The 25325-nt window shown below is 35.1% G+C and overlaps 1 protein-coding gene across 1 annotated transcript in view; it reads right to left on the bottom strand.

Annotated features, from left to right (window-relative positions):
* Positions 1–454: 454 nt before the first annotated feature.
* Positions 455–25325, bottom strand: part of LOC128867568 (pro-resilin) — an 80340-nt gene continuing 55469 nt past the window's right edge. Inside the window, exons 2-4 of the mRNA XM_054108931.1 lie at positions 13257–13370; positions 1876–1971; positions 455–948 (exon numbers count right to left, since the gene is read on the bottom strand). Of these exons, the coding sequence (XP_053964906.1) occupies positions 688–948; positions 1876–1971; positions 13257–13370 (471 nt within the window). The 3' untranslated portion in view covers positions 455–687. The remainder of the gene's footprint in view (positions 949–1875; positions 1972–13256; positions 13371–25325) is intronic.

Genomic DNA, 25325 nt, shown 5'->3' with positions numbered 1-25325 from the left:
TAAATAAAATACCGAAAAGGAGCTTTTTCCTAAGCTGGAAAGCTTTTAGAAAAAATAGTGAATTGCGTTGGTAATAAAAAATTTAAGTGCTTTTATATTTTTTTTTTATTCAGTTGCTAAGGCGCTCTTTTAATATTTTTTAATTGTAAATTTTGTTTCTTTTTTTTTATATATAGGTATATTTGTTTTTCAGTTTACTGTTAATATCAAAAGTCTCTATAAATAAAAATTCGCCATAATTTTTTTTTTCGCTTTCATTTCACATTCTTTTTATTTATTCGTAAAGATTTTGCACATTTTAAATATCGAATACAAAAAACTAAAAATGAATAATTTTATTTTTCATTCCTTTCGAAAAATATGTATAAGTATGTACTACTAGATATTAATATTAGTTAAAAATACGCATAAAAAATTTCAATACTAAAAAGTCATTAAAAAAATAAACTAAAAATAAAAATTCTCATAAGTTTATAAAATTCCCCAAAAATTGGCAGTTAAAAAATTTCTCATTTCCAAAAAACAAAATTTCGTCGCTCGATCATCGCATCTTCTTTAGGAGAAGTTTGTTAGTTTGTTGTTGTGGCAGTTGCTGTAGCAGGTATTGCAGCTGAGTGTGTGCGGTCGTGTGAGTGTTTTTGTGTCCGTGCAAAGGTGTGCTTCAGTCGCTCCAATATCCATTGTTGCTTAATACTTGTAGCCAGGTCGACCACCGGGACCTTGTGGATATTGCGGCTCACCCTGGTAGCTGACATCCGCATGATAGCCCGTCTTCCAGTCGGCTGTGTAGCGCACGACCTGTGTGCGGCCATCGGGCAGTGCGACGCGGTATTCGCCAGTCACCACATCACCATTGCTTGAAGCTTTGTGGGCATAGTCGTTGGCGGTGTCAATGTCATTGACGGCGTACTCGAAGTCGAATGGCATGCCGGGAACGTGGACGTGACCCTAAAGAAATGGAATAAAGACAATTCAGTAATGATAGTTTTATTGATGGAAAGCTTAAAATATTGTAGTTTCAAACTTTTCAGAAAATGCCACGATATTTTGTGCGGCAAAAGCTTTTATAACACCAAATTTCATTAAGCTCGAAATTTTATAGGAAAATAAAAGCTTTTTCGCATTCGCTGAGTTAAGTCTTAAATTAAACCTCTAAAGAAGTTAATTAGATTGATGCCAATAGTTTTACATAGAATTTTTAAGAAAGCAAACAAATACAAAAAATAATTATCATTTACGTAAAGTTTCTGAGGTGTTGTTTTAAACTGAAAACTTTGTGCTGAAGAAAACTATTTTTAATAAGAACGAAAGCTCCAAGTCAGTTAGTGCTTTTATGAGGTATGTTTTGTTATTCAATTAAAATTTTATTTTCGCATTTCGGTTTTCGAATTTAGTTAATTATCCATCGGCACATTCGAATCCAAATAAAATTGATGATGCAGAAAAATAATGTACTGCGTTTTTCAGACCCAATAGAGAATTTTAAATAATTTAGAATCTAAGTTTCCAAAACAAAAAAAAAAACCAACAGTTATGAGTTAATTTGCCCGCTTTCACCAAACTATTTTAAATTTTAAGAGTCTGATAAATTTATAGATGATTCCTGAAACCGAGCTTTCATGGTTTTTTTTTAGCTAAAAGTGAAATCTTTCTGTCTTGAAGCTTTGAATTTTGGAAGTAAAAGCTCTCTGCCTTTTTGAATCTATATAAAGACTATTTAATATGCAATAAAAGCTTTTGTACTAGTACAAGTGAAAGCTTTTAAAAATTACAAAAAATTTTTGGATAGTAGTGAAATATTTGAATTTTTCTTGTAAATAAATAATAACAATTTTCATTAATTAAGTTTGTTTTAATACTAGTTTTTCTACTTACAGGCTCGCCAGGTCCTGGTGGCGATGGACGCTGTGGGCCTGGTGGACGTGGTGGGCCTGGTGGGCGGGGTCCAGGGCCGCTTGGTGTGCCAGGTCGCTAAATGAGAGAAGAATGTAAAATACAGTTCACAAATTAGAGTTGTTTGACAATTAAATATTACTAGAGTTAGGTTAGGTAAGGTTAGGTTAGGGTAGTTCCCACTCTTCATAAGGGCTAGTTTGAGCTAGCGGGGCTACTAATTAAATCTCACACAAATCTATTTTTTTTTAAGTGTCCTACCTCCACTAAAGCAATATTGATTCAGCTCAAATGGTTTCGCCATAAGTTTTTTATTTCAGGCCTAAGCTGACGTCATTTGGAAATTACGAGGGACATTAAGTTTTTCTTCATTTCTTATTCTCAATGTGGTAAAACTCCTTCCTGTTATTATAGCTAATACTTTTAGGTCAGGAGCGTATTTTTTCCATTTATGTGACTTAATATAGCCTGCGGAATTCATGGTTCCATTCACTTTCACTTTCATCTACACATATGTTAGAGCTTAAAGGTGCACAGTAAGCCCCAAATATCAGACGGTCAACAGCAAATTATCAACCGAAAATGGATGGATTTATGATGGTAAATTACTATTAAATATATAAGGTATAGCTCTCTCTCTCTCTCCTTTTCCTCTACGTTATATCTTTTTTCTCTCTAGCGGAACGAAAATGCCCAAAACGTTGCATGGCCTTGAAATTTTACTCTCCATTCTCGCTCGTCCATCGACGCCTAAGAAGTTTTACTTCATACAAAAAACATGAAAGTGTCTTGGGCTTCAAAAAAATTAAGCGGGGTAAAGAAACCATTTTTTGGCGTTTCTGGAGGGGTACCGATATGGCAAGTGTGGAGGAGAGCATACTGATTTCGATGTGATGGAATTCAAAAAGCAAAAACAAAATATACGTTTGCAGATGCCATCACATGTGCCTTGAGTATGACCTTATAGCTTACATCCTTTCTCGAAAATAAAACATATATATTAGGGCGGGTCGATTAAAAATCGCTCATTGCTCTGTGAAAATCCGTGTTCTAGGGACCAAAATAAGAAACTTTGCCGAAGGAACCATACCTCTAAAACGAATTCTGATGTCCCCCAATTTGGGTCGAACGAAAAATCCCACTTTGACCCATTTAGAGTGCTCCAATCGAGTCCAAATGTATGACCGATCCCCACTAACTTTGGACGGCCGATCCACCCATGCCAGTCGCACACCCCCTGGAACTCCCCTGGGGGGCTCCCCATACAATCATTTCAAAATATCACGATTTTTGGCCTTTACATGAGAAAATTAACTAAAAAGTTCGACCCAAATTGGGGGACATCAGAATTCGTTTTAGAAGTATGGTTCCTTCGGCAAAGTTTCTTATTTTGATCCCTAGAATATGATTTTCACAGAGCAATGGGCGATTTTTTTGCCTCCCCACAAATCGACCCGGCCTAATATGTATACATATATATATATAATTGGCGCGTACACCCTTTTTGGGTGTTTGGCCTAGCTCCTCCTCCTATTTGTAGTGTGCGTCTTTCACAAATGGAGGGACCTAGAGTTTCAAGCCAACTCCGAACGGCAGATATTTTATGAGGAGCCTTTTCATGGCACAAATACACTCGGAGGCTTGCCATTGCCTGCCGAGGGGCGACCGCTATTAGAAAAATGTTTTTCTTAATTTTGGTGTTCCACCGAGATTCGAACCGACATTCGGCTACGGCGGCCGCAATGAAAACATAAATATTAACAAATTCAGTCATGGCAGATGCCAGGGTGAGCCAAAAGTACCGATAGTCGATAGCTAACTGGCGTAATGCATTGAAAGTTGGTAATGCAGAGTGCATATAGAAAAAGTGTATACGCTTACATTTCATATGGAAAAGGGGAACTTTGAAAATACATAGTTGCATTCATTAAAGGATTTCGTAAGCACTCAATTACCGGCAAGACTTTAAGTAAATGCCAAAGTAAGCGAACCCTAAAAAGTAGCTCACAGCCAAATTAGAAATGCCAACAGTGACCAGTGGCAACACACAACACGCAACACCCACACCAACAATAACAACAAAAAGAAATAATAAAAAATAAAACAACTACAACACTAAAAGCGACAATCGGAATGGCAGTAAGTAAAGCAACAACCCATTTTCGGCGCAAGTGAGGTGACCCAAAATGACAGCAAAGTCAACGCGCTCACACAGAGAACAGTAAATAGTGGATTTATAGCAATATCAACAAAAACAACAACCAGAGCTACCAACAAGTTGAAATGTGTCGTAGGCGAATGGCGACATTCAATTGCCGTTTGCTTGCCGCAATTTGCGGCAATTGCAATGCAATGCAAAATGCGAGGAAAAATGCCGGTTACAGTGCATGGCGAAGAAGAATTGCAGAGAAGAAGGAGCACATGAAAAAATCTCAAACAATTTTTTGCTTTTGTTTTTGTCAAAAACCGGAGGTGCGGCATTGCGCACTCGAAAAGAATGCCGATGCTATGTATGAGAATAAGCTCGGGTGTGTGTGTGTGTGTGTAGGTTGGTTGGTAGCCTAAGGAACGTGGAAATTATGGTGGAATATGCAGGGCGGGGAGCGGCGCAAATACATATAGACTGATGTGTTGCTGGTGCTGGCAGCCAGCAGGTTGTAAGCAACGATCGTCAGCCTCAATTGCAGTCGGCAGCATAGAAGAGGAGAACTTGCAGTTGCTGTATTTTTTGTTTGTTGCTGTCTCTGCTACAGCTTTGGCTGTCTTGCAGCAAACAGAACAACAAAACTAGCAAGAACAATGACAACTATTCTTTTGCAGGCAGCCATCATCCGTCAGCCACTAGCCAGCTGAGCCACTGCGACTGCTGCTCGGCTGCGGATGCTTTTGGGCCATTGGCTGGTGACTGGCTTGACTGACTGCCTAGCTGGCTGGCTACTCTTCCAGTTGCAATTGTTATTGCGCTTATGGCTGGTTTTTGTGTTTTTTAGTTTTTTGTTATTTTTTTTGTTGCTCTTGTTGTTGCTCGTGTTGTAGCGGTTTTTGCTGTTGGTCGCTTTAATTTAAAGTTCAAGAGTTTTTGTGGCACGTCGTGATGTGCAATGGTGCGGGTCTTTTGTTGTTCTTGTTGTTGTTGTTGGTGTTGGTACGTACTACTTTGCACATAACTAACTATCGACGTTTGTGCATTTCGACCACGACCACATGCATACGTACATATGTCTCTACTCGTTTACCTCCATAGTTTTTTTGTCTTGGCAATACTTCACAGAGATCTACCCTTTTTATTACCAAATTTATTTTGTTTTTCTCTTTTCAATTTCCTTTTGCAGTTTATTCTTCTTCAACATTTTTTCTCATTTTTACCGCTTTTTCCATTTTTTTACCAGTAGTTTTTTCCAGTTTCTTCCTAAACAATTTTTTTGTGTTTGTAATACAGCAAATTTTTTGCCTTTTATGCCACAAAATCTGAATTTTGTTTTGTACTCTGCGGTTTTTACTTATATTTCTACTTCTTGTGCTTTTCATGTTGCTTTTCGCTTACTCGTGCACTCCTTACAATGTCAAAAGTTCAAAAAACGTCGTACAAGCAATTTTGAAAGTATGATAATTGTTGTAGTTGTACAGTAGTTGTGGCCGTAAATATTGATGTACGTATTATTGTTGTTGTTAGTGCTATTGCTCTACTAACTGTTAAAAAGGTCGAAAGTGGAAATTTTCTTGGAGTTACACTTGGAAGAAATGAAAATGAGTAACAAAAGTGTGAGTGCCTAAAAATAGTAGTTGTAGGTGCAGATTCAATCATCTGAGAAATAGGTGAAGAATTAAAGGAATTGTGGAGAAGAAATGATTGATTATAGCTATTTAACATATCTCTTTAAAACACTAGTACAAAGTTATTATGATTGGTTTGATTGATGCAAAGCTGGAATGAAAATTTTTTTAAACATGTAAACATTTAAAACATTAAAAACGTTTAACAAGCAGTAAAAGGTATTCAGTTCGTTCTAAATGATGATTAACGTAAATGATTGTTTTGATTGATGCGGTCTTGAACGAAAAAAGTTTTCAATAAAACATTAAAAACGTTAAACAAGCCCTAAAAAGGATTCAGTTCGTTCTAAATGATGATGAACGTAAATGATTGTTTTGATTGATGCAAAGCTTGAACGAAAAAATTTTCAATAACATGTTAAACACACCCTAAAAGAGATTCAATTCGTTCTAAGTGATGTTGAACGTAAATGATTGATATGATTGTTTCATGTTTTTCTGTAAAATGGGATAACAAATGATTCATTGATGATAAAATTGATTATTTCATAAAAATCGAATCTGGACTGATGCTTAAACCAAAAAAGAAAAAATGATTCAGTAATAAAGCATATAACGACTTTTCCTTTGCAACAATGAAAACAAACAATAGGGATGTTAGCGTCTAAAAAGAGGATGCAGATGATTGAAGAAAAAATGGAGAAAAATAAACAGATTGAGAATAACAATTATTCTTTGCAGTTATTAATATGAGTTTTGTAAAATTTAGCTGCATTTTGTAAAAAAATTGTTATGACTGATTTGATTGATGTCAAGCTTGAACGAAAAAAAATTTCAAAAAAACCTTAAAACCTTTAAACAATCTCTAAAAATAATTAAAATTCTTCTAATAGATGATAATAATATATGATAAGTTTATTTTAAAACTTCAATAATAAGGCCCATTACGGATTTTACTGTGAAAGAAAGAAAATGAATCATAAGGGTCGTAGTGTTCAAAAATATGATGCAGATGATTGAAGGTAAAATGGGGCAAAATTAACGGATTGGGATGAATAAATTATTATTTACAGTTATTTTATATGTTTTTTGAAACATTTTGCTGGATTTTGTAAAAAATTGTTATGATTGATAAAAAGCTTGAAAGGCTAAACATGGAAATGCAACCTTAAAAACGTTCATTAAATCATAAAAGGGCTTTATAATTTTCTAATTGGTGCTGTTCGCACATGATTGATGATATGATTGATTCACATTTCCGAAGTAAAATTATAAATAAGTGTTGAAAATTAAATGGATTGCTGTGATAAAGATAATTTTAAGAGTTATACAGCATGCCTTTTCAAAAATGTAACTAAATATTGTTGTAATGTTTCATGATTGATATGAATGATACATAACTTGGAGGACTAAACTTTTAAATGTAACCTTATAACGGTTTAATAAACCACATAAGGGCTTTATATTTTTCTAAATGGAGATGTTGGCACATGATTGATGATTGATTCACATTTTTAAAGTGAAATAATAAGTAGGGCGTTAGGCGCTAAAAATAGGAAAACTACGTAAAAATTAAATGGATTATGTGTTAAAAATGATTTTTGAAAAATTTAACTAAATTTTGTTATAAAGTATTATGATTGATTTCGTTGATACGTAACTTGTAGGCTAAAGTTTTAAATTTAATCTTAAAACCTTTTAATAATATATATATAAGGGCTTTATATATTCCCAATTGGTGATGTCCGTATATGATTGGTGATGTGATTGATTTACATTTTTGAAGTAAAAAGAATAATAAGGGTGTCAGGCAGATTATTAAAGAAAAATAGGTAAAATTTGAATGGATTGATATGATAAAAATGAATTTTTATAAAATTAAACAAAATTTTGCAAAAAAGTATAATGATTGATTTGATTGATATATATCTTGAATGGCTAAACTTTTAAATGTTGGCGGCCGCCGTAGCCGAATGGGTTGGTGCGTGACTACCATTCGCAATTCACAGAGAGAACGTAAGTTCGAATCTCGATGAAACAATAAAATTAAGAAAAACATTTTTCTAATAGCGGTCGCCCCTCGGCAGGCAATGGCAAACCTCCGAGTGTATTTCTGCCATGAAAAAGCCCCTCATAAAAATATTTGCCGTTCGGAGTCGGCTTAAAAACTGTAGGTCCCTCCATTTGTGGAACAACATCAAGACGCACACCACAAATAGGAGGAGGAGCTCGGCCAAACACCCAAAAAGAGTGTACGCGCCAATTATATATATATATAAACTTTAAAATGTAACATTAAAACTGTTTAATAAACCCTACATGAACTTTATAAGTTTGTAATTCGTGTTGTTCGCACATGATTGATGATGTGATTGACTCACATTTTTGAAGTAAAATTAGTATAAGGGTGTTGAAAATTTGATTGATATACCAGGTCTGGTATTTAGAGTTATTTAATATGTCTTTTCAAAAATTTAACTACATTTTTTTTTTAAGTATTATGATTGATGTGATTGATCCATAGCTTGCAAAGATAAATTTTTCAAATATTACTTTAAAACCGATTAATAAAGCATAAAATGACTTTTTATTATTCTAATTAGAGATGGTCACACATGATTGACACGATTGATTTACATTTTTGGAGAGAAAATTGCTTAAATATATGCTTTTCAAACTGATCACTGTTTCACAATTTTTTTGTTTTTTTAAAAATCAGGTTATGACTGATGATTTATATTGGGAAAGGATGATTGATGCAGGCCTATTTAAAAATTAAAAAAATTAAGCCGTGATATACCGGAAAAAAAATTTTCTGTATTAAAATTGAAGAAAAAATAATTATTGTACTGTTTATTGTCATGTCTGAATAATCCATTACGAAAACGTGGAGTGGAATGACTTCTCAAAATTTTTTCCAAAATATGACAGCATGCGAAAATCTGATCTATGACAAGTCTGTACGCTAATAAGGCACAACGGGCTTCAGTCCTATTTATATAACCTCCAGACAAAGGCGTCAACAGCAGCCTCGTCCTTTTCTTGGATTGGATTTACAGGGCGAAAGCTTGAATTTGCAAGATATTCAACTGCATTATTTTGTTGCCGAATGCCATTTTGTATGTCAAAAGACCCTTTTTATAGCCCATCGCTTCTTATTGCACAATAATTTGCAAATCAGCTAATTAACAATTAAAATTTTTATTACTCTGACTACCCTCCCAAGTAATTTGATACACATAAAACTGCAACAACATTAACTACAGCAACATAAAATGCTACTTTTCGTAACATCAACTAAAACTGCTATTAATCTCATTTGTTGCAAAACACAAATGAAGTTGTTGGTATGTATTAGGCGAGTATGTACTCTCCGCTAGTTGCCTGTCTATCTGCATGCACAAAACACATCAACAATCTCGCCCAGCCAGCAACACTGCAACACGTCAAATTAAGCCATACAAAGCCGGCTAAAGTTGCCACATTGCATTTTACGGTGCTTGCAACATGAAGAGTGCTGCAACTACAAAAAAAAGGCAGACAAAAGTTTACTACCCAGCTGCTGCTTCTGCTTAAATTTTAGGCAACCGAAATGAAAAGTCAATAAAACCAGTGAAATGCATAGGAAGCTTGTGGAAGCCGATTAGTTTTTTTTTTTTCAAAAGGCAGCGGCTGTGTGGAAGAAAGCGCTGATTTTACATCAGCAAGTAGCGACTAGGAAGACGCATTCGTGTGGCTGTTAACTAACGACACACACACACACACACAATGCAAAAGTACAAATTCAATACAATTGCCAGCAGCACAGCGTGTGTAGCAGTCAATTTTTATTGTTGTTGTTGCTTCTGTTGCTGCTGACACATTTGCCTACTAACCGAATGACGCCCGCGAGTTGATATTTGTTTTTGTTGGTTTGGTATATTTATTTTTGGTTGCTAACTTTGGCAAATGCCGACAAAATTGGTGGGGAAAATTGCTTTGCAACGTTTCTTGTGTGGATTTGTTTGTTGGTTACTGCCAGACCATCACACCACGTGCCTATACCTCCTACTAAGTACCTGGCTTACTGGGTACTCTGGAGTGCCGTGCCTCTTCTGCGCTGCCAATTACTCTGCTGGCGTTTTGGGTTCAATAACTTCGACTACCCTTTGCACTTCCATCAGACATTTCTATGGTAGCAAACTACGCCTGTACGGGTTTGTGGCACTGTCTTTGCTTCCATATTGTTTGCAGTTTTTTTGTTGAATTGAGTGGCTTTAAAAATACACACACAAGGCGGTTGGCACTGCCACTGTATATGGTTTCACTTTCCTTCTGTGTGAAGTTGTTGCTGGCACCTTCGATTTTTTTTCAGAGTGTATGAAATACGAAAAATATGGGAGAAACACATTTCTAAGAAAGTGCGCTCTCAGTATACAATGATAATATTCTGAAAGGATACTTCAATCTTATTTATTTATTTATATACACAGATAAGATCGGTGGGGCTCAGCGCACTAAGTAGGGGTTAGTTTATTGAGCCGACAGCCCTTGGTTGGGAAAAACCTGAGTCATTCCGATAAGTAGAATCCTACGATGATAGGGGACTAGGCCTGCCCAACCGAAACAAAATTGTGAGAGTAACTTTGGTTGTTACGTCATAGAGGATTTGATAGAGAAAGAGAGAGAGAGAGACAAAAAAATGCTAACAAAATGAGTAAAGTGAGGTTAGTTGAATACAATCAGTCTTTCAATTAGCCCCTGTTCAGACATGGGCAGTAACTGCGTTAATTCTTTTGTTCATGTGCAATAAAGAATCAGTTTTCGCCAATCTCTGTTGTAAAAAAACTGCTGCCATATTGCCTGTTACGTCAGCAAATCAGCTGATTCTTTCAAAATCACTGAGAGCCGGTTAAAGGCCTGATGTTGGCCATACTTTTTGTACTCTCTACACTGTGATTAGAACCGGCTGAGAAGGGAATACTGAATATGGTCATTGGAGGCATCAGAGGCAATATTGCAATTCCTATGACAACTTGCAAATTAAGGATAAAAAATAATATTCTCCAGGAGGCCAATAGGTCATGGGGAGAAGAAAATCCTTGTGTTACAACTAGGCTAATTTAACCATAAATAGTTAAGAAAAGGTTAGGAGAGTTCTTCAACATCTCGAAGGTCGTGGCTTGTGTCACCGGTCAATGGCTGTCAGGTAGGCGCTCTTCTAAGCTAGGAGTATTTTCTCATGGATACTGCAGAAGTTGTAGAGACGAGGAAGAGGAAGAAATGGTAGAGTACTTCCTCTGTAATTGTCCAGCCTTACCTAGGAGTGGATGAAGGTTGTTAGGAAAATACCATTTTGACGCTCTGACGGAAGTATCCAGTGTGGGGATAAAACCTATCCTACGCTTCATAAGAGCATCTAAATGGTTTGACGATAAATGAAGAGTACGGCTATTTTATTACACAGTGGTACCACAACGGATCTACATGGTCGAAGTGAGTTGGTTATTCTAAACTGACTACCATAAAAACCTATCCTAACCTCATCTACTGTATCGGAAGTTATCGATAGTTTGCCAATATTAAGCCAAAAACTATTGCCCATTAATGATAGTCCTTACTAACGATAGTTTTGGACCACTACTTTAGGGCAGGAGCATCTTTATAATATTTCCTGCAGTAATGCGCTTTCAACTTTTTAACTAATTTTTGCATAGGCATGTTGAGAATTTCAGAAATGCTTGTTAGGCGAATGAAATAGTGAGCACAAAAGCGTGATTGGCTTAAAAACCTGAAGAGTACGCGCTACCAATACTCGTACACACAATATAGATCATTTAAGTTAAGATTTTGAAAGAAGCTTTGAAATTTAAAAATGTTGAAAAAATGTTATGATGCGACTAAAGTTTCTTTTTTTTTAGATTTATAAAAAAAAATATTTTTTGCTATTGAGCGGAGAAGCAACTCCTAATACTGATCTAAGTTTCTGTTCATTCTCATTTACCGTTCCTTTTCGTGTCTTCAATGTAGGCTTATCTTATACAAGTTCCCACGGAAGAGCTCTTTACAAACTAAAGCCTGTGACTACTTACCACGGACGTGTATTTTTGGCTTGGAAATACTCAGTAATTGTGTACTCTATTACAAAGTCTATTAGCCTGATTAAATTTCTACAGTGCATTGGCACCTTCGCGAAGGTTGCAGCCGCATTTACGAAGTTCTTGCACGGAATAACGACAGAGTGAGCCTTCACTGTTCACAAGAACTCTCTAGGCAACTGGTTACAAGAACTTTGCTGGCAACTGTGCTTTGGATGAAGGACATAGCATGGGTGATAAGTTAATAGTAATTGGTAAATTCTTTCCATTATGAGTCATAAATTTCATATGTGGGGTGAGAATAAAGTTCTAATCACTTAAGAAAATATGCAAATTCTCAATGCATATCTGAATCGTCTCTCTATCAGTTCGTAAGGGCGCATGACCAATATCGGTCATCGAGCATTAGAAATATTGTAAACAGCATTAGACCGATTTTGAGAAAATGTTATCAATGTCAAAAATTTTCTTTTAAACTGTCAAAGCTGTTTCTTTCAGTTTAATTTTGTGGTAAATTGTGGCAAATTTGTTTGCAGTTCTTAGTTGAGTAGCTCAGTATCTATTATAACTTGGGGTATTAGCGATGTTCAACTCCAATGAGATTTGGCGTCAATTCGTAATCGGCAGAGTTACAGAAAGCTTTAAACTAAAAGTAGACTATGTTTAAAAAATTGTTTCGTTTTTCGTTTTTTGGATATGAAATTGAAATTTGGTGGCTCCTAAAACACTCCTGCTAAAAAGCCCATTGTATTTAGAGCTTTGGAAAGAGGGTAGATTGTCAAGGAGGGAAGGAGAAAGGTACCAGAGAAAGAGATAGGAAAGGATAGAGACAGAGATTAATGTAGTTAGTCCTGTGAGAATTTTCTAGATTCTTTGGCAAATCTGTAAATACCCTCCAGTTTTAGACACGGAGCACAAAATTCATAGTCTTGCTCTAGCAAAGGCAGGACACTCATAGTGAAAGTGCTCAGTGCTATCCGCCTCCTACAGGCACGACAGGCACATTGGGTCCTCAATGATTCTAATGGTGGTCATATCCTGACCCCATGGGTTGTGTCCTGTATTGATGCCGACCAAGCGATGATGACGATCAACAACCGAACGTCTTTCCTTCCAAGTTTTAGTAAAAAGTTTGACAGTTTTCTATTCGGTCTTGTCACAAAACATTTTGCAGTTCTGTAGCGTTCTAGACCGCACCATCGGTCTTTTGTATTAGTATTTAAATTTTCTTCAATTCCTTGGCCTACCCTTGTATGTACGTGCATACTTCTAAGAAATGTACAATATTACCTACCCAATTCCTAATGAATTTCCATGCAATTGCATATTAAATACATTACGAAATGAAAACGAAAGGGATTCATTCGATTCATTAGTAGAAACTGGCATAAAAAAAAACGACTTAACGATCTACAAACCATATAATTGAGCATCAGTTTGTATACGTGTTAGTGAGTCTCACGCAGTCAGTCAGTCAGTGATTAATCCGCCCATTCATATTCGCTTACTTACCAGTGGATTGGTGGGCTCTGGATAATTGTAGCCATTTGGCTTTGGTGGCAGGTACATATTTGAGCCGGGAGCGAGTTGCGCGCAAACGCAGGCGATGACGGCGATTGTGGAGCTCTGCAAAGGAACAAAAGCAAAACGAAAAAAGAGAAAGGAATTGTAGATTAAAAATTATTTAGTAATCTATTGCTGAAGAAGTAAGTTGAAGGTACTCATAGTAGCAAATAATGAAGGGGAAAAATAACAATCAAAAATAAAAAACAATAAAAAAAAAACAAAATAGGTACTAAAAAAATATTAGAAATAAACTAAGCATAAAAAGGTTAATAGAAAATAGTAACAGATGAAAAGTAAAAAAATTATAATGAATACCAAATAAAATGAATATTCCAAAATTATGCAAATTCTCTAGCAGCGTCGCTCATTGTTCGGCTGCTATGCTAATAAAGGTTAAATAAATCAAAAATTTGCAATCAAATTATTTTTTGGCAAATAACAAAGTAATAAATAGACGTGAATGCCTATTCCTTTATTGCTTTTGGTTTTTTTTTTGCTGGAATAGCAAATAAAAGTACTGTTGCACATGAAAAATAAATAAATTGTGTTTAGTCACAAAAATGTTGGCATGAAAATGTTGGAAAAAAACGTGCGATAGCATCGCATTTGACATTCAACGCCTCCCGGTGAACGAATAACGAAAAGAACTACAAATACTATTTGTAACAAAAATAACAACAATCACTCCCATGTTGTTAACATGCAGGTGCAGCGCCATAAATGGTGAATTTTGTGGGCTAACACTAAAATATTGGCGAATGACTGTTGCCAGTGTTGCTTGAGAATGTTGTGCTGCACTCGTAAAAGGGCGCAGCCGATATGTTGATGTATGGCAGAACAGAAGACAACAGGTCGGACAATGACAATAAATACTATATTAAAGCTTGAATGGATGTATAGAAGTATATATGTAGTACTTCTGTTAGTTTGCAGTGATTGTGGCAGCGTTGGCAACATGGCTAAGTGGAGCAGAGATGATGATTGGGAAAAATATTATATATGTACGTATGTATACAGTGTGCATATAAGCATAAATTGTGCTAAAAATTTTTATAAGCTTTTAGCTAGATTTGTATGTACGTCATTTTGCTATCGCAAACGGTTTGTGAATTTCATGTATGTATGTATGAACACACAAACGCAATTCGCAACATAAACGCAAGGCTGTAGCGCGTTATTTTTTTAATAAGGCATTTTCATGTGAGCAACAGAAGTAAGGTGTCTGAAAACGGCTTTTTAATCTTTTCGATCGGGGTTGCCATATGGTTATTAAAAAAAAAGTTGATATACATAAAAATTTATCGTGCGATTACTTTCATTTAGAAGTATACACTTCTTTTCGACGAAATGATGTTTGAAAAACGGTTTATTTATTTTTTCGAATAGGGTTGCCATATAGCATTTTTATTTAAAAAAAATTTAAATACTTAACATTTATTGTGTAATTACTTTAATTTAGAAGCATGTAATAATTATTTATGAAGAAATAAATTAATTAAAAAACAGGGTTGCCATTTATGCAATGAAATATAGTCGTTAGAAAATAAAAAATACCGTACAGATAAATTCTCCGCCATCATCGACAATAAATCAAAGCGTATTTCCTTGCATTGAACAATATTTTTTGACAGAGTTGCCATATGCAAATGCACATATGTATGTATATTCTTCTCAGCAAAATTTTTTATGCGAAACACAAAAAGTGAAGTGTAGTTAAAGAATATGTTTTTCGATACCTTGTCATATCTTGCTGATATACGAATATTGGAATCTCCTTACTATATTTTTTTTTTTCAAAGTAAACGGTTTATAAAGCAGAGAAAAATTAAAATGTAAAACAGTACTTAGCTCAATAATGAAATAAGAGGCCCAAAGAGCTCAGTTAAATAGAGAATGCGATCACTTGGTAATATTATATTTCTCTAATTCATAACGGGCAATTTTTGTTAACAGGGTAACCATCGATTGCTGAATTTCAATGATTGAAAATGTAATATATAATATATTTGAACGGCTAATATTTTAAAATATACAAAGCAAAAGTGGTGTAAGTTATTTAAAATATTTATAGGGTTGTAACAAAATTTTTTAATATGAATTATTTCATAAACTTTTAATATAAATCTCTAACATTTAAGTGGTTCTAAAGTTTATTGATGTCTTATTTCAAGTATTTGTTGAAACATTTACCGTTGTTGTATATAAAAAGGATCAAAATCAGATTCATTGTTTTAAAATATAATATATTATATAAAATATATTTTAAAACAAATAAAATATTTTCTTGAAATACAAAGATAAATGCAGCTTACTAAGCTTTCAAGAATTTATTTTTTTATGGAGTTGCCATAACGGCTTTAATATCGATAACTCTTAAATTTTTTAATATGCATCGCTAAACCTTAAAAGTTTCTATAACCTCCTATAATTTAGCTTGATATCGTTTTTTATATTTTACGCAATACCTGCAGTTGAATTTTTGTAAGTAGGGTTGCCATATTAATCATAAATACCGGCGATTTTAAGTGTATTTAAGCTCAAAATATTTTAAGAGTTACGTTGCGTATAAGGTAAGTTCAATATAAGTAAATTATTAAAAAAATAGGTTTTTAGGGTTGCCATTACAACTTTTAAATCGCCTCTAATACAATTTATGCTTCAATAATTAATTCTATGTATCAATTTTTGAGCCGCTTGCTATATAGTTTGGTAGGTATACATTTTTTTTTATAGGAATAAAAAGGGTTGTCGTATTTTTAAAATAAATTTTAAAAACATTTTCTTTATGTTTGTTCTCATATTAATTTTGTTCTCATATTACGGCTATATTAAAATTTAGAACATAAAGAATATGAATTTTCGCTCTTTATCATACTAATTTACGAAAAAGGATAGCGTGACCAAAATTTTACACATGAAAAAAAAAATTTTTGGTATCAAAAACTTTATTTTTTATTTCAATTAAATTTCATTTTCATTTACGACTGTATTAAAATTAAAAATATAATAAAAATGGATTTTTGCTCTTGATTACATTAATTTATAAAAAAGTTAAGCGTCGCCAGAATTTTATTGCAATATTATTGAGGAATGCAAATTTAGCCTTGCTAAAAATTAAATAAAAAAAACTTTTCTGCAAAAATTTTATTTTTTTTTAATTAAGTTTTATTCTCTTTTGCGTGGTATTCAATGATTGCTTTGGGAACAGAGTTGCCAAATATGCTTAGAATTACAACGCTGCACCTGAGGAAACCACTGTCATACTCTCCTTGTATAACATAAATATCTAGTGTGTGCTCCATTTATGGAAAAATTCATCATTCTTTGATATATTAACTTTTAATTCACATTCTCTCATATCAACTCATCTGAATTTCTTGCACTCATTGGCCAAAATTCTCTAGTGCTAAAGTTACTTATGTGCTTTACCTCTAATTGACACAATGCTAAACTGATCAATCAGAAGTAACCATAAAAAGAGCATGACCGTAAAGCATGAGAACTATCTGCACGATCGTCAATGTCATCATCTTTAAGTTAATAATCATCACAGTGCACTTCATCATTGTTCTATTCTCCACTATAGTAACTACACTCATCATCAGCACCATCGCCATCGCGTATCGTCGTAATTGGCATGCGGAATGTGCGACAAAATCAGCAGACGATCAGGAGCGATCGCATGCGCGCATTGCCACTTGTTGACCACGGCTGATCGGTCGATAGCTCAACTCATAACTTGTTGAATGGCTGATTGTGCTTTTGATTTATGCATGCAGCATGTCATTGTCATCAAACAAAAAAAAGGGTGAGCAAAAATGTAAAAATCAGAAAAATGCTTTAAGTTAAGCAAAATAATGCAAAGCTGTTGTTTTTCTTTTGCCCATTACGGAAATCTAAAACTGAAGGACAGCTACCGGCCAGCGGCAAGCAACGATCACTAATGATCGATGACAACACACAAGCCATAGCATCTTTTTTGCACTCAACGCATCAGCAACTATTTCTTTCTTAGTAATGAATATGAATTTAAAGTTTTTTTACAGACGAGATGATGATTTTGTAATTTTTGCTTTTATACGGATTAAATAATTCCCGTGAAAAAATATATTAAATACAGCAAATGATATGCAAATAATTGCTGCTAGTTATAAGTGCACATACATGCATATGTATTGGTGAGTATGCACTTCGTTGAATACGTGTGTGATAAAATCGTCACCTGCTTGTAGGCCAAAGTCAAAGTCAAGCGCAGTTGGAGTTGCACTTGTCGGCGTAGGAGTATTTGTGTGTGTGTATAGGTGAGGCATGCTTGATGATACTAGACACAATAAAAACAACGAACTATTGAGAAAAAGTAACGGAAGCGCATTCATTAGCTTTAGGATTATTGCCACTCAGAGGCAGGTAATGAAGAGTGACTAATAGCGTTGGGTTGTTAATATTTTGTATTTTGTAGTAAAATTTGATTGATTGTTTGATTGATGAGATTTTCGGAGATGATTTATAATGCAGGCGCTGTGTTGAATAATTCTTCCGGCGTTTTGTAATAAACTAGACGTGAGAAAACTAGCATTTATGAGAAAAAACTTGAGCGGCTTGTGATGCTTGAGGTAAATGCATGCAAATTTTAATATTCGATAGAAATTGGCCGCTGCAGCGGAGTGTGCTTTGGCAATGGAATATGGAAAAAGTACTTTCTAACATGAGTTAGGATTATCGGGACCTTATAAGGCCGATAATTTTGAAAATAAGAAAAGGTCAGATTTTAATTTGAGAAGTTTTATATTTCATTGGTAATAAAGTGAATAATAAGTAAGGATTACAATGCTAAGGCTTCTTAAATTTTTATTTAAAAACTTTTGTATCTTTTGATGTGCTTTGTGATATTATTTTGGTGTAGCTGGGCCTCACTGAGGCGTTATTTTCGATAAAATTTCCCATAGTTCCCGCTCAATTCCATCAAGGGTGAGCTAAAGGCGTGCCTTTCAGTTCAAGAACAATAAAATAATAATAAGAGCCCACATTAGTTCTTGACTTTTTGGCTCAGCTCCTGTTCCTATTTGTGGTGTTCGTCTCGATTTTTTCTCACAAATGGTTGAGCCTGGAGTTTTATGCCGCTTTCGAACGGCAGATGGCTCCTTATGAGAAGTTTTTTCATGACAGAAATACACTCGGAGGTTTGCCCTTGCCTGCCAAGGTGCGATCGCTATTAGAAAAGAACTTTTTTATTATTTGGGATTGCAAGGAAGGGGTTTCAAGCCCATACACTATCGTATAATAGTCACATAACAGCCCATTCGGCTAGGATTGCCGATTATTTTTTTGGTTTTTTGGTTTTTGGGTTGTTGAGTTATTCTTTTAAAAAAACTGCAAATTGTGAAATCGAATGGCGTGATCCTGATAATTTCAGAAGGCCTCCGTTTAAAGCAGCGATATTTTTGAACTGTCTTCGGCAATGTATCACCATTTTGGTAGTGGATTTTTAAAATTTGTATGCGTTGTGCGCCCGTTTTTCATTCTTCCTAACTAAAACTCCTTGTTTAGACATGACAGTCTTCAAGCAAGAATGCTGCATGAAAAAAATAAAAAAAAAGAATTTGGATAAATTGGAAAGAGTTGGTATTAATTCGATAAAAACCCAGTGTCTATACAAAGCCTAAATTTTGTCAAAAATAGTTCTAAAAGCAGTCAACGTCCTAAATATGTTGATAAACATAATAGATTTGCTCTGCTTCGGATAACAGAGATAACTTAGCTGAGGTTTGTTTTCCGCTCACATTTTTATACATATATTTCCTTCCACTTCTGCCATCGAAGTTCCCATGAGAAAGTAAGTGAATTTCATGCTCAGTTTGGTTGCTCGCTCTCTCTCTCCCTACCTTAGTAAGCTGAACTCTAGAATGCCGATAAGTTAAGGAATCATTCTGGCCCCAACTAATTGGTGGGCAGTGTTGATAAATCAAAGTTTTAAAAAGAAAGTAAGGGCTAAGATACCCCGAGAAAATTTTGAAGTAAGTTAAGTAACAAATTCTTATAATTAGTAACAAAAAGAGGCAGTGAAAATAATTGCAAAAAATATGCTTCAGCAAAAAAAAAAACCAAAAAAGAACAATTCTTCCTCATGCCTTCTCTTTCTTTTCTGCACGCTTCTATTATTCCCTCACTTCTAATCTAACGCATCTCCAGCATAGGCAGCTGAATAGCATATTTTATAATTACTTATTACCATTTGCTAGTCGTAATTTTTCTCTACTTATTTACTTAATGTATTTTATTGCATAATTAACAGCTCGCCACAGCGAAGCATGATTTGCTGCGATTAAATTGCAATCAATGACGATAACAAAGTTGTTACTATCATCGACTTATTATTTCTATTCATATTTCTATTTTAAGCAGCTCTATGTCGCCTATGATTTGCATGCTTACATGAATACGTACATACAAACACCCATACACATACACATATACACTTATGTATGCATGTGATACTCTTCGCAACGCTTAAAATAATTATGCAAATTATCCCATAGAGTACTTCGAATCGTATAATAGTAGAAAAGTGCAGTTGCAAGTAATAAGCATCGCGATATGCTAATTACATGTTAATCATACGCAGCGTCGTACCTGCTGTACAGCTGATCGAACTGTTAATGAATCAAACGCAAGTGCTTAGGTGGTACGAAGCGAAGTCTGCTCAGCTGTAAATCTGCGAACGTGTTGCTAGTGCCTAATATTTTTTATTTAATGGCTGGTGGAATCAATTAACGCTTGATATTTCTAAGTTAATCTTTGAGCGTAGAAAATTGCGTCCCATTGCTTGTGTAAAAGGTACATTTTTTGTAAACGTCAGCAAGTGCCTTATATTTTTTCTAATATATTTTGTTTGTGTGCTAAGTAATATTATGAAACACAAAGATATGTAGGAATGTGAGAAATTTCAAGCTCACTGGGAGATAGGATAAATCTACACCTGCCTGAAGGTCTAATATACGATTTTATACTAATGGATTGAGGCATAAAAACAGATCGAAAGATGTATAAAAATCATACCGGTGTAATAGAAATTTATAATAGTAGCACAGCCATGAGGCTTTTGAAACTTTGTAGACTCAGCTGTGGTATTAATTACCGTATTGCACTAAACGTTCTGCTAGGCAAAAACTAGGTTTTTTTATAGTTTTTTATACTTTAGAAATTATATGTATGTGTCATGACAGGAACAGATGCTGCAGCTAATAAAATGCGACGTAAAATCAGTATTTTTTAATCAACAACACTTTTGTGGGCTTACTAAAGTGCAGTTATGAGATATATAAAATGGTAATCGGGAAACAGAACAAAATAGGAGCTGCTGAAAGTATTACATGGGAAAAAGGTTAGCAAAGTGGGTTACATTTGCTTATAAGAAGTTAACACAGGGATTGCTGCATTTAGGCTTAGAGCACTTAGAAAAGTTGACTTGGTATTAATATGTTTCCTGCTGTCTCCATAATCATCTCACCAAACTGCTTGTTGAAGAAAAATTTGCCTGTTGAGGTTGGGACTTTAAATGATGAAACGTCGGCATATATTCTTCGCGTATATGCTGCTCTCTCTCTTTTTATCAAAACTCCTAGCCTTAGGGAACCTTCTAAGTTTTAATAGAATTCACTGAATCCAACAGCATGCTTAAGAAGCAAAGATGGAGGCCTGTTGAGCGACCTTTCTTCCAGGTTTTTTTTTGAAGAAAATACTTAAAGAAATTTTCAAGTTAGTCGATGGTAATTAGTGTAAACGGCAACTTAAAATCGACCCTATTAATTGCCGTAATGTGCTATAGTCGATATATTACTAAGTAATACAATTTTTCATTATAAACTCTCTGCATAGGGGTTTTTAGGTAGTTTGAGCTCCTAAACCTCAAAATTAATAATACAAAAAATTTGGTACCATAGTCTTTTTCTTTACTTTTTTTTATAATTCTTTCCAGTGCTTGAAGGTAACAGTTCAACATGAAAGATAGGTTAGTTGCCAGTTTCTTCTTCTATTATTTTTCAATAATATAAAGGGTAAGCCTTTGGATAGATTGTGAAATAGAACTTTATTTAAGAAACTACCGTGGCCAACATAATTTTCCTAGGCTATATTGACGGCTGCCAGCTCTAACTCATAAATGGCTCTCTCTATATTTTTTCATAACGGTCTAGCTCGCTTCAAAATCATTTACGTAACAACAGTTTTTAACAACAATAACCGTAAAAGAAAAGCTCTACGTACGAGTATTCTAGTTCCAGCTCCGGGGCTGATGAGACGATTGACATTTTTGATGATTGATGAGACAATACTTAGTGTTCAGAAGATTGTTTGTTAGATATGTTTTTTGAACGGGTGTTCTGTTGAAACTAAAATTGGCTCCAGCTGATATTGTCAATTTCAGAAAAATTAATGAAAAAAGGCAACATGGCATAGTACTTTTGTAATTGGACACCGGCCTTCATACTGCTGTTTTCACCTGGCACTGCCCTGCAGCAAAAATTATAAGGCAAAGTATTTGCAGTGGACAATATTTTGAGTAGCGCGTTGTGTAGCAGTGCTTTGTTTAATAAAAAAGCATGATTATTTATAATTATTTAGTAATAATGAATAACTTTTTTTAATAAAAAATAGTGAATTTTTTTTTATGAATAAATAAGAAAATCATGAAAATGAACAATAAATATTTTTTAAATAAATAAATAATAAAATGAAAAATAAATTTATTGAAATCTTAATTGTTTTAATATTAAGACATAACTTTTTTACGAAAAAAAAAAAATTGTATTTATTTATAAAAGAAGAGGAAGCAGGCAGCCGCGGTAATAGCACAGACACACCACTTTAGCGAAGTCCTCAACCATCTGTGCGATCCTTCTGCCAAGAAAATGTGACACACAGATGGCGCTCCAAGCAGTAAGAAGGCGTTGTTCCTAAGCAACGACAGGTGCGCTTTCCCACTACTTAGGACTGATAGCGGTCGGCTAATCACGTACCCTGTCAGTAATCAAATAGATTAACGAAACCAACGCAAGACAAGTCTTGTCGAGGCCCTATGCTTCCGAGAGGAGTGAACAAGGGCGATAAAATAAAAGAATTCATTTAAGACCACACAGTGCCCCTACAATAAAATACCTTTGACCACAATTCGGGCCGTTAAAAAAATTGGGTTACAATTCAGACTGCTTCATTTTCTGCAAACAAAAAGAGACTTTTACCCACTCTCCGGCTAGCTTCACTGCCATGCCACTTACAAAACTCTCAGCCTTATAAAAACTATTTACATAAATAACTATCTGTGAGCTGCATTTTAGGAAAGTTGATTAAATAAAAAATGCACTTGCATGTAAATCATTTTACTTTTAAATGCTTTTGCATCATTTCAGAATTTATAGGTGTATAAATTTTTAAATTTATTTACGATGCTTGCCAATTAAACGTTTTTTAGTGTTTGGATGTTTTTTGTAGCCTCAGTTTTAGGTTTCATTAGCTTGTTGGCTAACTTATAAGTGACACCAACACCCACATTGAAATCACTGGTTCTTATCCCGAGCTCATCGATAAATGTTTTATGCATATTTTGTGGCAATGGGTGTTGCTGCAACAGTAATTACACTGCAGAATGCGCGCACACATTTAGTGAGAATTGTTTATACTTCATTTATTTAATATGTATATCTGTATATGGATAAAGGTAAAGATATAGGCATGTACAGTATGTGTTCAATGAATTATGAACGATAAGAGTTTCTTATAAAATAAAAAAGAGAGGCTAGCTTAAAAAAGTTAGCTTGTTGAGCGATCAGGAGGATCAATGAGAACATCTCCAACTGCTGGTGTCTGTTTAAGGGCTAATTTCTCTTCAATATATATATATATAATTATATAATTGGCGCGTACACCCTTTTTGGGTGTTTGGCCGAGCTTCTTCTCCTATTTGTGGTGTGCGTCTTGATGTTGTTCCACAAATGGAGGGATCTACAGTTTCAAGCCGACTCCGAACGGCAGATATTTTTATGAGGAGCTTTTTCATGGCAGAAATACACTCGGAGGTTTGCCATTGCCTGCCGTTGCTTTATACCAACAGAATATATGATGGTAAAAGGGAAATCAGGAAAATTCTTGGGTCCTAAAGTTATCTGATTTGTGTTTTAAGAAATCAAAACATCTGTTTTGGCAAACAATCGCCCACCACAGCCTCAGACGGATCTTCCTTTGGCTCTCAATCCTTCGTGGGAAACATGGCAGTAACCACGCCTTCTTCTGCGCCATCTTCGGCGATTCTCGGCAAAGTGCGTTAATTCACTCTAGCTCTTCCCGATACTTCTAGCTTCCCTTCCAACTGTTCGTCTCCAAGCCTCCCTTGGTCTACTAGACCTGCGACCAGTATCCACAAGAAGATTCCACTCCAGTGCCTTTCGGGCAATGTATTTTTCGCCTTTGCGTATAGTATGACCAATTCACCTCCATTTTTGGCGTTTTATGAGCACGTGACTGCCTCCATTTGCACCTTTTTTAACAAATTAGAATTTGCTATCCGTTTAGCTCAAACAATATGGAAAATATTCCTCAGGCAGCAATTTAAGAAAACCTGGTTACTCGAAGTGAGGAATTTGGTCACTTTCCATTTGCAGAAACCGTAAAGTAAAACCGATACCAAGTTGGATTTGAAAAACCTCAATTTTGTGTGAGCCTTGACGTTGTGTTTTTGTTTTTGCGATTTGATATCTTCGTCCGTACCACCAAAAGGGAGAAAACAGAACGAGGACTCAACGAAGATGCCTTCTGTTCTGGAGTCTGGTGATGCGATATTGGTATGTAAAATAACTTTTGGGTGGCGGTGTCCTTCTACCAAGCGCATTTCTTTTAATTTAATTTTATCTCATTTAATTAAGTTTTGTCTTATTTTTTGTTATATTATTTTTATTTTAGTTTATTTTATATTATACTATCTTATCTCATCTTAGCTTATCTTAAATTATCTTTTTTATTGATCTGTCAACCGCAGGTATGCTCTGCGCTTTTCACGATGGATAAAAATATCGAACAAAGAATTTGTCTTAAATATTGTGTTTTGAACGGGATTTCATGTGTCGAATCATTGAAAATGATGCAGAAAGCCTATGACGACTGGGCTTTTGCAGAAGGCCACGATTGTGGAAGATTTGCCCCGATTTGGTCGCCCATCAACGTCTTCAATGGATGAAAACGTCGACAAAGTCAAAGAAATTGTGCTGGAAAATCATCACTTAAGTTTGAGGATGGTAGCTCGTGACCTTAGCGTGTTACACGACTCAATTTGTAACATTTTACACCATCAATTGGGCATGAGACGCGTGGCTGCTCGACTCGTTCCAAGAGAGTTGCATTTCTTTAAAAAAAGGTTCATCGGAAGAAGGTGGCTGAAGGCATGCTTGAGCAAGCGAATTCGGGCACAACGTTTATCCAGCGCATTATAACAGATGATGAGACGTGAGTATATGAGTTTGACATACAAACCAGTCAACAGGCTGCTGAATGGCGCTACCCACATGAGCCGAAACCCATAAAAACACATCAAATTCGGTCAAAAGTGAAAGTCACGCTACTCGTTTTCTTTGATTATCATTATGTTGTGCACTGGGAATTCATACAAGGCTCTTATTGTGTACTAATTTTTGGCCAAAAATTCGACAAATACTATCGAACAACCACCGTATTCACCGGATTTAGCCCCCTGTGACTTTTTGCTTTTCCCAAAACTTGAATTGCCACTCCGCGGACGCCGCTTTGAGTCGAAAGAGGCCATTTAGGAAAATTCGCTGAAGGAGCTGAAGAAGATCTCTTCAACTGCGTTTAAAAGGTGCTTTGATGACTGGCCTGATCGTTATCATATATGTATTGCTACGAATGGAGCCTATTTTGAAGGCGACAAAATACATTTTGATGATTAAACAATTAATTTGCGTTTTATTGAACTTTTCCCGGTACTTTTTTGACAGAATGTATCTCATCTCA

Source organism: Anastrepha ludens, chromosome 6, assembly GCF_028408465.1.
Source record: "Anastrepha ludens isolate Willacy chromosome 6, idAnaLude1.1, whole genome shotgun sequence".
In the NCBI taxonomy this organism is placed as follows: domain Eukaryota; kingdom Metazoa; phylum Arthropoda; class Insecta; order Diptera; family Tephritidae; genus Anastrepha; species Anastrepha ludens.
The sequence above is the reverse complement of the archived record's forward strand: the minus strand, read 5'-3'. Positions and strand labels throughout refer to the sequence as shown.